Source organism: Pongo pygmaeus, chromosome 9, assembly GCF_028885625.2.
Source record: "Pongo pygmaeus isolate AG05252 chromosome 9, NHGRI_mPonPyg2-v2.0_pri, whole genome shotgun sequence".
Taxonomy (NCBI): Eukaryota; Metazoa; Chordata; class Mammalia; order Primates; family Hominidae; genus Pongo; species Pongo pygmaeus.
Genome location: NC_072382.2, coordinates 12,580,494 through 12,594,444, shown reverse-complemented (window position 1 = coordinate 12,594,444; position 13,951 = coordinate 12,580,494). Strand labels below are relative to the sequence as shown.

At 48.3% G+C, this 13,951-nt stretch overlaps 1 protein-coding gene across 1 annotated transcript in view; it reads right to left on the bottom strand.

The window, feature by feature from the left end:
* LOC129027228 (ADP-ribosylation factor-binding protein GGA2-like) overlaps positions 1–10,755 on the bottom strand; it is a 30,686-nt gene extending 19,931 nt beyond the window's left edge. The window contains exons 1-7 of the mRNA XM_054473860.2: positions 10,676–10,755; positions 10,008–10,083; positions 9,065–9,163; positions 7,396–7,519; positions 4,357–4,460; positions 2,437–2,517; positions 1,742–1,879 (exon numbers count right to left, since the gene is read on the bottom strand). Of these exons, the coding sequence (XP_054329835.1) occupies positions 1,742–1,879; positions 2,437–2,517; positions 4,357–4,460; positions 7,396–7,519; positions 9,065–9,163; positions 10,008–10,083; positions 10,676–10,740 (687 nt within the window). The 5' untranslated portion in view covers positions 10,741–10,755. The remainder of the gene's footprint in view (positions 1–1,741; positions 1,880–2,436; positions 2,518–4,356; positions 4,461–7,395; positions 7,520–9,064; positions 9,164–10,007; positions 10,084–10,675) is intronic.
* Between the last annotated feature and the right edge of the window lie 3,196 nt (positions 10,756–13,951).

The following is a 13,951-nucleotide window of genomic DNA, read 5'->3' as shown; positions in this document are numbered from 1 at the left end:
TCCTGTAATCTCAGCTACTCAGGAGGCTGAGGCAGGAGAATTGCTTGAACCCGGGAGGTGGAGGTTGTGGGGAGCTGAGATCAAGCAATTGCACTCCAGCCTGGGCGATACAGCGAGACCTTGTCTCAAAAAACAAAACAAAACAAAACTTTCCCGCTTCAAAAGATGCTATCAAAATAGTGAAAAGACAGCCCAAAGGATGGGAGAAAACTGTCTGATAAGGAACCTGTATCCAGAATATACAAAAAAAACGCTTGTAACTCAAAAATAAAAAGACAATCCAAAAGATGGGCAATGGATTTGCACAGACATGTCTCCTAAGATGTACAAGCTGCCAATAAGCATAGGAAATAAATAAGCCATCAAGATACAGAAAGTTGCAATGAGACAGCACTTCACACCCTCCAGGAGGGCTCCAATCAAAAAGATAACTGCAAATGTTGGCAGGATACAGAGAACTGGAGCCAATACATTGCTGCTGGGAATTCAAAATGGCACGGCCACTTTGGAAAACAGTTTGGCAGTTCCTCAAAATGTTAAATATGGAGTTACCCCAAGATCCAGCAATTCCATTTCTAGGTATATTCCCAAGAGAATTTAAAATCTATGTTCACATAAAAACTTGGACAAAGTTCGAAGTCATTATTCGTAATGAATAATTCAAAGGCATCATTCGTAATAGCCAAAAAGTAGAAACAACCCAAATGCCCATCAGCTGGTAAATGGAGAAACAAAATGTGGCATAGCCACACAATGGAACGCTATCCAGCCATGAAAAGGAATGAAGCAGTGACACATACTACCAGATGGATGCACCTGCAAACATTAGGCTATGTAAAGGAAGCCAGACACGAAAGCCCACGTATTGTGTAACCGCACTTGGACGAAGCATCCAAATAGGCAAATCCAGAGAGACAGAAAGTGGATTAGTGGTTGCTAGGGACTGGGGAAAGGGGTGTTTGGGAAAGGGGGAATGACTGTTGATGGGTACAAGGTTTCTTTTAGGGGTGATTAAGAAATTCTATAACTAGGTAGGTGTGATGGTTGCTTTTATGGTATGTTAATTATCTCAATAAAGATGCTATATAAGATCCAAGATCTCAAGATGTGGAGAAGCTAGAACTTGCATATGCTGCTGTTAGGACCATAAAATAGTGCAATCACCCGTGAAGATAGCTTAGCCACTTTGTTTCCTAACAAGTTAAATATATACTTAGCACATGACCTAGTAATCCCAGACATCTACCCACAAGAAATGAAAATAGATGTTCACACAAAATCCCGTACACAATTGTTTACAGCAGCATGATTCATAATCACCCAAAGCTGGAAACAACGCAAGGCCCATCAACAGGTACACGCTGTGGTACATCCAGGTGACGGGACAGTACCCGGCAATAAGAAGAAACAAGCTACTGCTACACACAGCAACGTGAATGGCTCTCAAGTGAGATCCAGAAACCAAGCAAAAATAGAGGGTTATGTACTGCGTCATTCCATTTATACGAGAGTCTGGAAGTTGTCAGCCAATCAGAACAGAAAGCAAATTAGCAGCTGCCTGGGGATTGGGGAGCAAGGGAGAGACGAAGGGAGGACAAAGCAGCACAAGAACATTTGGGGAGGTGTCAGATAGGTTTACTGTCTTGACTCTGAGATGGCTTCATGGGTGCAAACAGGTGAAAGCATTTCAAACCCACTTTAGTAAACATGTGCAGCACCCTGTGTTACACCTGAAGATTACCTGCAGGGCCTCCTGGTTGGGCGGGGCCTGCCCTGGCCTGCGGTACATGCTCAGCATCTCCTGCAGCACCTTCACATGGCTTCGCACTTCCTCCACCGCACTGACCCTCTTGGACACCTTCTCTGCTTTTTCTTGTTCCTTTTGGGAAAAAGAGGAGGATGGGAGTGAGGGAGCAGAAACCCTGGCTGAAGCCTGAACAAGGGATGGGAAAGAGTCACTATTGAGAGAGCTCGCTCAGGGGCATCGCCAGGATGTTAAGTGCATGGGAGAACTCACATAGTGGGTGAAAAAATACTCAGAAGCCCAGAATTCCTGGGGAGGAAAATGCAGTTTGGGGACTGGTGACCGTGACCTCTGCCTTTGTGCCACCAGCCTCAAGCCCTCTGAAAAGCAGATTCCTAAACCTGGACTTTGTCCATACCAATACCTGTTGCTGGGACCCAAGCTGGTGTCTAGGAAATGCTTTGAGCAGCATGGATGAAAGCAGCTGAGAAGTATGGCAGCGGGATTTCTGGTTCCAATCACCACCTTGCTGCCCTTGAGGGAGCCTATAGCTCTTCCCCAGAGTTCAGGGCTAGGAGCCACTCTTTCTCCTAGGCAACCGTTCCTCTACCCCTCAATCATAGGCTCATATGTACTGTCCTTCAGCCTCTGTCAAATGCTGCTTCTACTGAACCAACTGGAAGAATGCCCACCTCCTTGACCAAATTCTTGATTAACCGGTTTGCGGCCTGAAGGTCCTCGGGGTGGTTGCTCTTTAGAAGCCTTGTCAGAAGCTGCAGAGAGTGAACAAGAAGAGTAGGTGAGACCACAACTACCTCAGGCCCAGAGTAGAAGCAGCAGCAACAGAAGAGTTAACACTAACAACAGCGCATACATTTTACATGCACCATCTCACCAAATGGTCCCAAGGACACTACGATGCAGGCACTCTGACTATCCCAATACACCACTGGTTTTCTTTTCTTTCTTTTTCTTTTTTTTTTTTTTTTTTTTTTTTTTTTGCTCTGTTGCCAGGCTGGAGTGCAGTGATGCAATCTCGGCTCACTGCAACCTCTGCCTCCCAGGTTCAAGCAATTCTCCTGCCCCAGCCTCCCGAGTAGCTGGGACTACAGGCGCGTGCCACCATGCCCAGCTAATTTTGGTGTTTTTAGTAGAGACGGGGTTTCACCATGTTGGCCAGGATGGTCTCAATCTCTTGACCTCGCGATCTGCCCACCTCGGCCTCCCAAAGTGCTGGGACTACAGGCATGAGCCGCCGCGCCCGGCCCACCACTGGTTTTCAGTGGGGTAGGGGGATGTGGGGGATTACTTCTCCCAGAGGATGTCTGGCTAAGTCTGGAGAAATTTGGTTGTCACAACTAGAGAAGGGGTGCTACTGGCAGCTCGTGGGTAGAGTCAGGAATGCTGTGAACATCCTACAGTGCACAGGACAGTCCCCAACAACAGAGAATTCTCTGGCCCAAGAGGGCACTAGGTCTGCAGTTGCCCCGGACCGTGTGCTTTATGACACGACAGACCCTGGTGATCTTGTTCATCCCTTCATTTCCAGCGCCTAGCAGGATGCCTGGCACAGAGAAGTCGCTCAATCTTTGTGGGACGGATGGCAGGAAAAGTGGACATAATGAGGGCTGGTGACACAGGATTCTTTCTCAGAAGTCACACCACACCTCCTTCCTAGCTCCTCCCACCCTCTGCAAACCTAAGGCACCAAGCAGGAGGAAAGCCAGGGAGAAAGGTGGCCTGGAACCTAGACTAGCCTTGCTCGTTCTAACAACAGGGACCTGATGGCCACAGAGTATCTAGGCCCAAGGAGTGGGTATAGGGAGAGGGTGCAGTTGACAGGCAGAGCATACCATGCAGAAATGAGTACACAGCGTGTAGCCTTCCGACGCTCCATGAACTAGACCTTGTGACTGACCAAGAACAGTCACAACCAAAAGCACTGCCAGCACTAGGCCAAAGGGCTCCCCACTCACAGGCACCATAGTTATCCCTGGGTCTTGGCCACCTTCTTCTTCTTGTCCCTCTAGATACTGATGTCCAAGGAATAACAATTTGGGGAGTTCATAGTGGATGGAAAATGGATAGGGCCGGGCTCACTGGTACTGAGAAAGAGCTGAACCAACACATAGCAGCAAGTTCTTCCACTGTCCCCACCCCAACACCACACCCACACAGGACATGACCCATCCATCACCCACACTCCCCACGGGCTATCCTTCTGCACCTTCTTTCCCCAAGGAAGGCTGTGCAGAAAAGGGAGAAGGCACAAAGAGAGGGCACAAAGTACTCTTGGAGGAGGAGCAGGAATTATGTACTGGGCCCAGATCTACACTGGGGTAAGGCAGGATCACATACAGATCCTACCAAGACCCAGGATGCAGTGTCTGCCTAAGAACCAGGCTGAATCAAAACAGAGACTGGCCCTTATTAGTTGACTTATCCATGAAGAACGCACCCAAACCTTCTGCTACCTCACTCCTAAGGGCCTGTCTGGAGAGGAGAACCCATGTAACCTGGCCCCCTCCACACTCCGATTCAAGCATCAAAGGGCATTTACAGTGCCTAAGAGAAAAGGTCTGATCAGACACCATGTAGGTCTGTTTCCTTACCTTGGACTTTTCTTCATCAGCATCAAAGATGGAGCTCTTGGGCCAGGGAGATGGTGGGGGTAAGATTTTATCCACTGGTAGTTTAGGGTCTTGTTTTATAATTCCTAAAAACGCAATTTACAAAGTTAAGACGCCGATATGGTACCCAGAAACTTCAGTCAGAATCCAGTATAAAGTCTGAAAACCCCTGGTTCCTAATACCATGCTAGCAAAGCACTGTCAACAGCCTTCAAAGACAACACCCAGTGTATGAATGAAGTTTTGCATCATCTCTTAGGAGAATCCAAGGGACCATGGTGGCCAGGACAGCAGAGCCAACTATGTCAGAGAAGAGCCAGTCCTGAAGGCCTGCAGTCTGTGGGCCTTATGCTGTAAAAACATGGATCAGTTTATCCAGCTACATATCCTCCCAGGGATCAAAAGTTTCTGGAGGGTCCCTGATGAAGCTCCAGAAAATGCTGAGTGTATGTGACAGGGAACAACAGTCCATCCTGAACCTGAGTTCCTTAAGAGTCCAACATAAAAAGGAATTCAGATTCCCATCTTCCAAACAGGGCACACAAAGGTAGGAACTATCACCCCCACCGTGACAACAACAAAACACTGGAAAGTGTGCAAATTCACAACATTTTTGTTATTTTTGAGACAAATTCTTGCTCTGTCTCCCAGGCTAGAGTGCAGTGGTGTGATCATGGCTTGCTGTAGCCTCAAACTCCTAAGGTCAAGCAGTCCTCTCACCTTGGCCTCCCAAGTAGCTGGGACTACAGGTGGGCACCACCACACCCAGGTAATTTTTTAAAAAATTTTTTGTAGAGATGGGGTCTCGCGATGTTGCCCAGGCTGGTCTCAAACTCCTGGCCTCAAGTGATTCCTCACCTCAAACTCCCAAAGTGCTGGGATCACAGGCGTGAGCCACCATGCCCAGCCTACAGCTTCCCTGAATCCATCAGAGAGCTCAGATCACAGGGCAACAACCAAGTAACCTGAAATCTAAGGAAAAAAACAACCTCCAAGGATTGACAAAAGGCAATACCAATAGTAACAACTAAGCTAGAATTATTTAAAAATTGTCTACAGGCCAGTGTGAGCTACCAAGAGAATACAGAATTTCTGGAGGCTGCAACAAAAAGAAAATAAGCTCACGAAAACAGCGGGAAGGCCTGAAGGCGGGATTAGAGGGAGAAGAGTAACAAACCCTGCAGCCTTAGAGCACTGGTGGAACCCACTGCAGCTAGAGAAAAAATAGGGGAGAAAAAACAAAAACAAACCCTAATACCCTTGGAGGAGGAGCAGGAATTATGTCCTGGGCCCAGATCTACACTGGGGTGAGGCAGGATCACAAACAGATCCTACCAAGACCCAGGATGCAGTGCCTGCCTAAGAACCAGGCTGAATCAGAACAGAGACTGGCCCTGCCCGTCACCCTATCCCTCTGACAGGGGATGGCTGTCTACTGCTACGAGTGGCAAGAACAAGGAGAAAGGCTCTCTCTGAGGTGCAGAGGAAAGTGAAGACCTACAGCTGAGAGAACAGATACTGAAGAAAACTAACAAACTAGCCCCCAACCTAAACATCGGCTAACACTAGAGGAATCTGAAGTCTGATATAATAACTACAGCAACAACAAATCTCACACCCAGCTCAAATCCTGTCTACCAAAAGGAAAGCTCTACCCAATTCCAGGGATTAAAAACTCCTTACCTCACTGATGGATATGCCAATTACCCTGATTTGATCACCACACATTGTATGCATGTACCAGAATATCACATTGTACTCCAATAAATGTGTATAAGTATGTGTCAATTAAAAATAAATCCATGGCCAGGAGCGGTGGCTCACGCCTGTAATTCCAGCACTTTGGGAGGCTGAGGCAGGCGGATCATTTGAGGTTGGGAGTTTGAGACCAGCCTGAGCAATATGGTGAAACCCCGTCTCTACTAAAAATACAAAAATTAGCCAGGCATGGTGGCGGGTGCCTGTAATCCCAGCTACTCGAGAAGCTGAGGCACAAGAATTACTTGAACCCAGGAGGCAGAGGTTGCAAGGAACAGAGATCACCCCACTGCACTCCAGCCTGGGCAACAGAGTGAGACTCTGTCTCAAAAGAAAAAAAAAAAAGAAGTAAATAAAAATAAATCCACTAAATGAACTGAAAGATCTTTTGTAACTATAAAATATTATATGTCTGCACATTGTTACTTTTATCACAATAGTATTTTTCAAACTCTAGCTCATAGGTAGCATTTATCTGTACTTCATAGTAAGGTTCCACTATTTCAGGAAAGGAGGTTAAAGATGGACATGGTGTCTCATGCCTGGGAGGCTGTGGGAGGATCATTTGAGCCCAGTAGTTTGAGACCAGGGTGGGTAACATTGCAAGACCTTGCCTCTACAAAAAATAAAAATATTTGGTGTAAGTGAGACAGCAAGTGAGACAGAGACAGAGACAGAGACAGAGAGAGAGGAGAGAGTGTGTGTGTTTGTGTGTGTGTGTTGGGGTGCGGGTGGGAGAATAATAATAAATGAATAAATTAGTTGGGTATGGTGGCACATGCCTGTAGTCCCGGCTACTTGGGAGACTGAGGCAGGAGAATGGCTGGAGTCCAGAAGGTCGAGGCTACAGTGAGCCATGACTGCACCACTGTGCTCCAGCCTACGTAACAGGGCAACACCTTGTCTCAAAAAAAAAAAACCAAAAGGTTAGTTTTTAAGCAAACAAGACTTTTAAAAGATAAATAAGTGCTTTAGTGACATAGGTAGCTTGTATTTTGACCTTTTTCATGCTGTGGTTTCCTATGATTTCCAGGCAACAGGGAAAAAAGCAAACCCTACATCATCTTTCCAGGTTTGCCCTATGGCTTTTAAAGGTAAGCAGATAAAAGATTTATTGCGTAAAAAAAAAATCAAAACTCTACCTCAGTGTCTATGGCTTATATAAGAAGTCCAGCTTTCAACAAAAAACTATAAGGCAGATGAAATAGCAAGAAGATACAGGCCTAGACAAGAGGAAATAAGACACAGTAACGCAAGTCAGACCTTGTTTCTTCAGCATCTGATAGGCGTCTCGGATCTTGATGTCTTCTGGAAACCAGACTGTCCAACTAAAGAGTATTTCAATGACTCTTCCTTTCACTTTTTCTGTGGCCCAGGACCCCAGGTACTGAAAGTAAAAAGGAAAGAGAATTCTAGATCTGGAAGGGACTTGGGAGACCGACACTTTAACTAAAGAGGTAGCTGCTGAGGCCCAGAGACACAAGCTCCCAGGCGCGGTATGAATGTGAGGAGAGACTAGAGGCCACGCCATCTGGCACCCAGCCCCGGAGCCCTTCCTGGGATTCAAGGAATTCATCTCCCCAATACTCACACTAAACCCCACCATGCAGGAGCCCAGGTCAGAGCCTGTTCTACACCACTGGGAACAGTCATTTTTTGCCTCGGACAAGAATATAATAATAAAATTTGGTCTTTGTTTCCGTTCCTGTCACAGAACTTCAAAAATCCTTGGAATTTCCTGAGTCACAAGAGTGTCTTGTTATTCAAGAGACACACTCGCAGGGTGCACCTGAGTTTTCACTAATGACTTACAGTGAGTGCCTAGAGAGTTTCAAGGGCTGGCCACTCCAAAGAGATCAACCTTGTGATCAGACGGCTGAAACTTTCAGCCCCATCCCCTGACCCGTGCCCTCACATCCCCCCACCCACGAAGGTGGTGGGGCAGGCAGGGGGGTGTGAACTAGAGATTGAGTTCAACTATGTGGCCAATGATTTGACCGATCATGCCTAGGTAATAAAACCTAGTGCTAGTTCAAGTCAGCAATGATATGTAAAAAAACAAAATAAAACAAAAAAACCTCAGATGAAAATACTGAAACAAGGAAGCTCAGAGAGCCTCTCAGTTGAACCTACGTTGGGAGGATGGCAAGCTCAGAGTCCAGGAGAGGGCACAGCAGCTCTGTCCCCTCTTGCCCCACCAAGACCTTGCCTACGTATTGCTTCCATTTGTATCCTTTACAATAAAACAGGGATAGAAAGTATAGTGCTTTCCTGTGTACGTGAATCATTCTAGGGAATTATGGAATCTGGGGCGGTGGGGGTCATGGGAACCCCTGAATCTGCAGCTGGGGATGCAGAAGTGCAGCAGCTTGAGGACACATGAGACTCACGGCTGGCAGCTGAAACACAGGAAGCCTAAGCAGCACTGAGCCCTCACTGCGTGGGGTCCAGGTAGCATGCAACTCTGGGGAGTGTCAGAACTGAAATGAACTGTAGGACCCATGGCCAGCATCAGCACTATTGTGGGAACACAGCAAGGTAGGGCTCAATGTTGGTTACCTGAGACTGGCTGAGCTAAGACAGGTGCCAGGAGGATAGGTGCAGAGGACAAGGCAGGAGGTGATAGGAAATGTCAGGCCACCCCTGGGATCTCTCACTGTCTCTACCAGGAACCTGTGCCTCCAAGCTGGAGTTCCTCATCTCCTCTAGGCCACATGTCCCCCAAGGCCTTCTTAAAAGGGAACTGTGAAGGGGCAGGGGTCAGCTAATGAGCAGAGCCTCTTCCTAGAGCTTGGAGAGGAGAGCGCTTCTTTCACAGGCAGGAGCGGGTTTTGTCCATGCGTGGGCCTGCCTCTGGCCTGAGGAGGGAGCCAGGCATTTGACAGTGGGCGTAGGTGCGGCACAGTCAGCAGAGCCAAGCCCAGGTACTCACCTTTGGGGACAACACTTTGATCAGTTCGTTCAGGAAACGAAATTTGGCCACCTCGCTGTGGAACTTCTCCCCACAGTGGTTCATGCACATCTCCAGCACCTGCACAGACACAGGACCCCCATGAGAATGTGGAAAGCCAGTGGTCCCAGGCTCCCCTCCAGGCTGGTAATCACTTGCTGGAGACTGCACTGGAACCAAGGCTAACCCTGCCTCAAGCCTATGAGGACACTGAAGTTTTGATGAAGAGGATGTTTTCAGATCAAGAAAAAAATGTCCCCTGTTCAATCTGGCTATACCTGCCTGAGGTTTATGCCCAGGAGATAGCTTAGTGGGGTATGTCAAACCCTGAGGTCACCCCGCCTTTTAAGGAGACCCTTTGAGAGGGGAAAGTGGCTAAAGAACCAACTCCGCCCCAGAGGCAGAAATCTGGTATCCAGTGCCCAAGACCAGCCAGATGTTACCCACTGGCACTCAAGAGGCAAGCTGAGCCTGCAGACCCCTCCTCTGGTTCATACTGTGGCTTTCAACACTGCAAATTAGTCACCAACATCTAAACACTCAAACATATACAAAGACCTAAACTAGCAATCCTGAGCCCATACTCATACCTGCCAACAGCTAGTGGGCCCTGTGCTAGAACTGCCCTCTCTAGACAGGGCACATGAACTTGCCAACCCTGGTCTAAGAAGGGCAAATGAAAGAAAACCTTCCTTTCCTTCTTCCACAGTAGACTCAATGCTGCCCTGAAGAAACAGATGAGAAACAGGAGGAAGAAGGGTGGGGACCCTGGCCCAGATCTCCCTCCTCCAACCTGCTGTGAGGGTAAACCTCTCGGGGGACCTCCCTTCCCCAGTGAAAAGGATCTGCGTGGAAGCAAAGTACCTCTCAGCTCTCTATAGCACAAGGACAGGAAAGCTTAGGCTACAAGACAAGCCAAACTCACCGTTAAGGCATAAAGAGCTTCCTTCTCTTGCGGAGACCGGATCTTGTGGGCCAGTAGCCAGGGCGCATGTGTGGGGCTACAGGGAAACAAAAAGACCTAGACTCTGGGCGGGCAAAAAGAAACTAACCCGAGTGGCTGAGCATGCTCAGTAAAATCACTTTTCTTCCCAGGGCTGGTGTCCAAAAGCAGAGGTGGAGCATGCCTGACAAACAGCCCACGCGGGGGCCCTGGAGAGGGCCACCTCGCACCCATCCTGGTTGCACCTATAGCACCCAAGCTCCTCCTCCTGCCCAGGGCACACTGCCCTCCCCTCAGCCAACCCCCAGCCCCCAAACTCCAAGCTGCCAGTCCCAGCCCAGTCCCATGCATAGCCACAGCAGCACAGGCCCTGTATGGCTGTGATAAATGCCTAGGAAATGCTAGAGCAGAAAGTGCGATCAAACTCTGGGTTCAAACTGGCCAAATATGCGACACCACACAGATTAAACATTAAACTCCTGGGCTCAAGCAATCCTCCCGCCTTGGTCTCCCAAAGTGGTGGGATTACAGGCATGAGCCACCGATCCTTGCCTAGAGAGCTTCACCCTAAAACAGTCTCGAGAGACAAAGGCCTACACTCAGTGTGGGGTGCCCCCAGAGTCAACTATGTGTGTGAGAAGTCACCTTACCCATTGGGGTCGGTGTTCACCTGCTCACAGAAATTCTGGGTAGCTGGCCAATCCTGTTCCGACATGCTTGGGTCTGTGGCTTTGTCTGTCAAATAAATAATAAAGTTAGAGAGTACATAATAAGAAGAAATTTACACCCGTCCCCACCATGGTGGCCAAGAGCTGTCTTATCACAGATCTGCAGGATCAGACCAGTGGGCAGACAGCTGGAAGGAGAGGAATTGTGCCTGCGCTGCCTGCCACCACCCCGCACAGCACTGGGCACAGGGTATGCCATTACTGAATATTTGCTGATTGAATGAACCAGCAAATTAACAAGCTGGCTGGGTACAGTGGCTCATGCCTGTAATCCCGGCATTTTGGGAGGCCGAGGTGGACAGATCATTTGAGGTCAGAAGTTTGAGACTAGCCTGACCAACATGATGAAACCCTGTCTCTACTAAAAATACAAAAAAATTAGCCAGGCGTGGTGATCCCTGCCTGTAATCCCAGCTACTTGGGAGGCTGAGGCAGGAGAATCGCTTGAACTTGGGAGGTGGAGGTTGCAGTGAGCCGAGATTGCGCCACTGCACTCCAGCCTAGGAGAGAGGGAGACTCTGTCTCAAAAAAAAAAAAAAAAAAAAAAAAAAAATTAACTGACAAGTTATTCCCCTGAAAGTGGCTCCACTTTTAGTGCAGAGGTTGGCCCGGGTGTTGTCTTCACACTCGAGTTGGGATGCCCCCACCTGGCCTGTGACAAGCGGAGACAGAAGAGAGGCCACCTGGAAGTGTCTCAGCTGTGTGACAGGAAGACAAGAACACACCACCAGAAGGAATACCGTCCTGCCCGTTCATAAAACTTCCAGTGGCAGTATGGTGGCTCACACCTGTAATCCCAGCACTTCATGGGGCTGAGGTGCATCACTTGAGCCCAGGAGTTTGAGACCAGCATGGGCAACATGGGGAAATCACATACCTACTAAAATTTTAAAAAATTAAGAGCAGGCGCGATGGCTCACGCCTGTAATCCCAGCACTTTGGGAAGCTGAGGCAGGTAGATCACTTGAGTTCAGGAGTTTGAGACCAGCCTTGCCAACATGCTGAAACCCCGTGTCTACTAAAAATACAAAAAATTAGCTGGGCGTGGTGGGAGTGTTCCTGTAATCCCAGCTACTCAGGCAGCTAAGGCAGGAAAATTGCCTGAACCCAGGAGGTGGAGGTTGCAGTGAGCTGAGATGGCACCACTGCACTCAGCCTGGGCAACAGAGTGAGACTCCATCTTAAAAAAAAAAAAAAATTAGCTGGGCGTGGTGGCATGTGACTGTAGTCACAGCTACTCAGGAAGCTGAAGTGGAAAGACTGCTTGAGCCTGGGAGGCTGAGGCTGCAGTGAGCCAAGATCATGCCACTGCACTCCAACCTGGGCGGCAGAGCAAGACTCTGTCTCAAAAACAAAAAAAACAACCCTTCCAACTCCCCTCTGGCCATCTGGTCCTGGCCTGCCCAGCCTCTCCGATGAAGAAACCGTACTGGTTCTGACAGAGCAGCTCTTTTAGGCTCTGGAAATGAGGCGTTGCTTCTCGGGGCAGTACTTCTGACATTATTCTTCTCCTGGCCCGAGTGTCCACTCTGTGCCTCTCAGTGCCCTATCCATATTCTTCCAGACCCATCGAATTTCCAGCTCCTGCAGAAAACTTCCTCCCGCTGTGCCAGCCCCACTGCTTCTTCCTCTGATTACTCAACACAGCACAGTCAGAGTTGAATTTTTCCTGACTGCAGTCACATTTATGGCACGTGGAAGTCATGTGTCTAGATAGGGAGAGTCAACGGACAGGTAATCACCGTCTTCCTGCCCACTGACTCCATTCTAAGTGAAGAGAGAACACAAGGGCTAGGGAAGGATCAGTGATTGATTCCTACATTCTCCTCCCTACCCCCACAAAGCTCTCTCCCCATGTTCCGTATCTTAAAATCCTATCTACCCTTGGAGTCCCAAGTCACATTCCACCCTAAAGACTTCTCTGACCTTTTTATCTCCCACCCCCATAAAACAAAAGCTGTCTCCTCCTCCTCTGAACAGATATTTTATCTGCCCCTTCTCTGATAGGGATCTCCAGCTACACCCATTAGTCACATGTACTTGGACTCTCTGAGCCTCAATTTCCTCAACTATAAAATAAAGAAAATAGGGCCAGGTGCTGCAGCTCATGCCTATGATCCCAGCACTCTGGGAAGCCAAAGGAGGAGGACTGCTTGAGCCTAGGAGGTCGAGACCAGCCTGAGCAACATAATGAGATCCAATCACCACAGAAATTTTTTTAAAAAATTAGTCAGAAGGCTGGGCGCAGTGGCTCACGCCTTAATCCTAGCACTTTGGGAGGCTGAGGAGGGCGGATTGCCTGAACTCAGGAGTTGGAGACCAGACTGGGCAACAGGTGAAACCCCGTCTCTACCAAAATACAAATAATTAGCTGGGCGTGGTGGCGTGCATCTATAATCCCAGCTACTCAGTAGGGTGAGGCAGGAGAATCGCTTGAATCCGGGAGGCAGAGGTTGCAGTGAGCTGACATCGCGACACTGCACTCCAGCCTGGGTGACAGGGTGAGACTCTGTCTCCAAAAAAAAAAGGGCCAGGCATGGTGGCACACACCTGCAGTCCTGGCTACTCAGGAGCATCACTTGAGCCCAGGAGGTTGAGGCTACAGTGAGCTATGATTGTGCAACTGCACGCCAGCCTGGGGGGACAAAATGAGAGCCCGTCTCAAAAATAATAATAAAAACAGTCTGGGCACAGTGTCTCATGCCTGTAATCCAAGGTAGGAGGATCTCCCGAGCCCAGGACTTTGTGACAAGCCTGGGCAACATAGTGAGGCCCCATCTCTACAAATATATTTACAAAAAATAAAACAAGGAAAATAGTACCTTCCTCATGGGACTGTCATGTGATTTAAAGGGGAAGGTGTCTAAAATGCTTAGTACAGCAGCATGCAGTAAGAGGTCTACGAAGGATAATTGTTTATTATTACGTACAGTCTCTGGCTTTTACTGTAATATGTAGACATGTCTTGTCCTACCTAAAGAGAATGAAATCTTAAGGGCAGAAGCCGTATCTTCCCTACAGTGCCTTACCCATAGGTACAACATAGAAACTCATCAAATAAATTATTTAAAGCAGTGATTCTCAGCGATTATGTGTCTGAATCACCTGAAGTCTATACCATTTAAGCTTCTGTTTCAGTTCACTACAAGGTCAAGGTTGACACCTCAAAAGAATTGTGACCTCAGCATGGGACTGGAC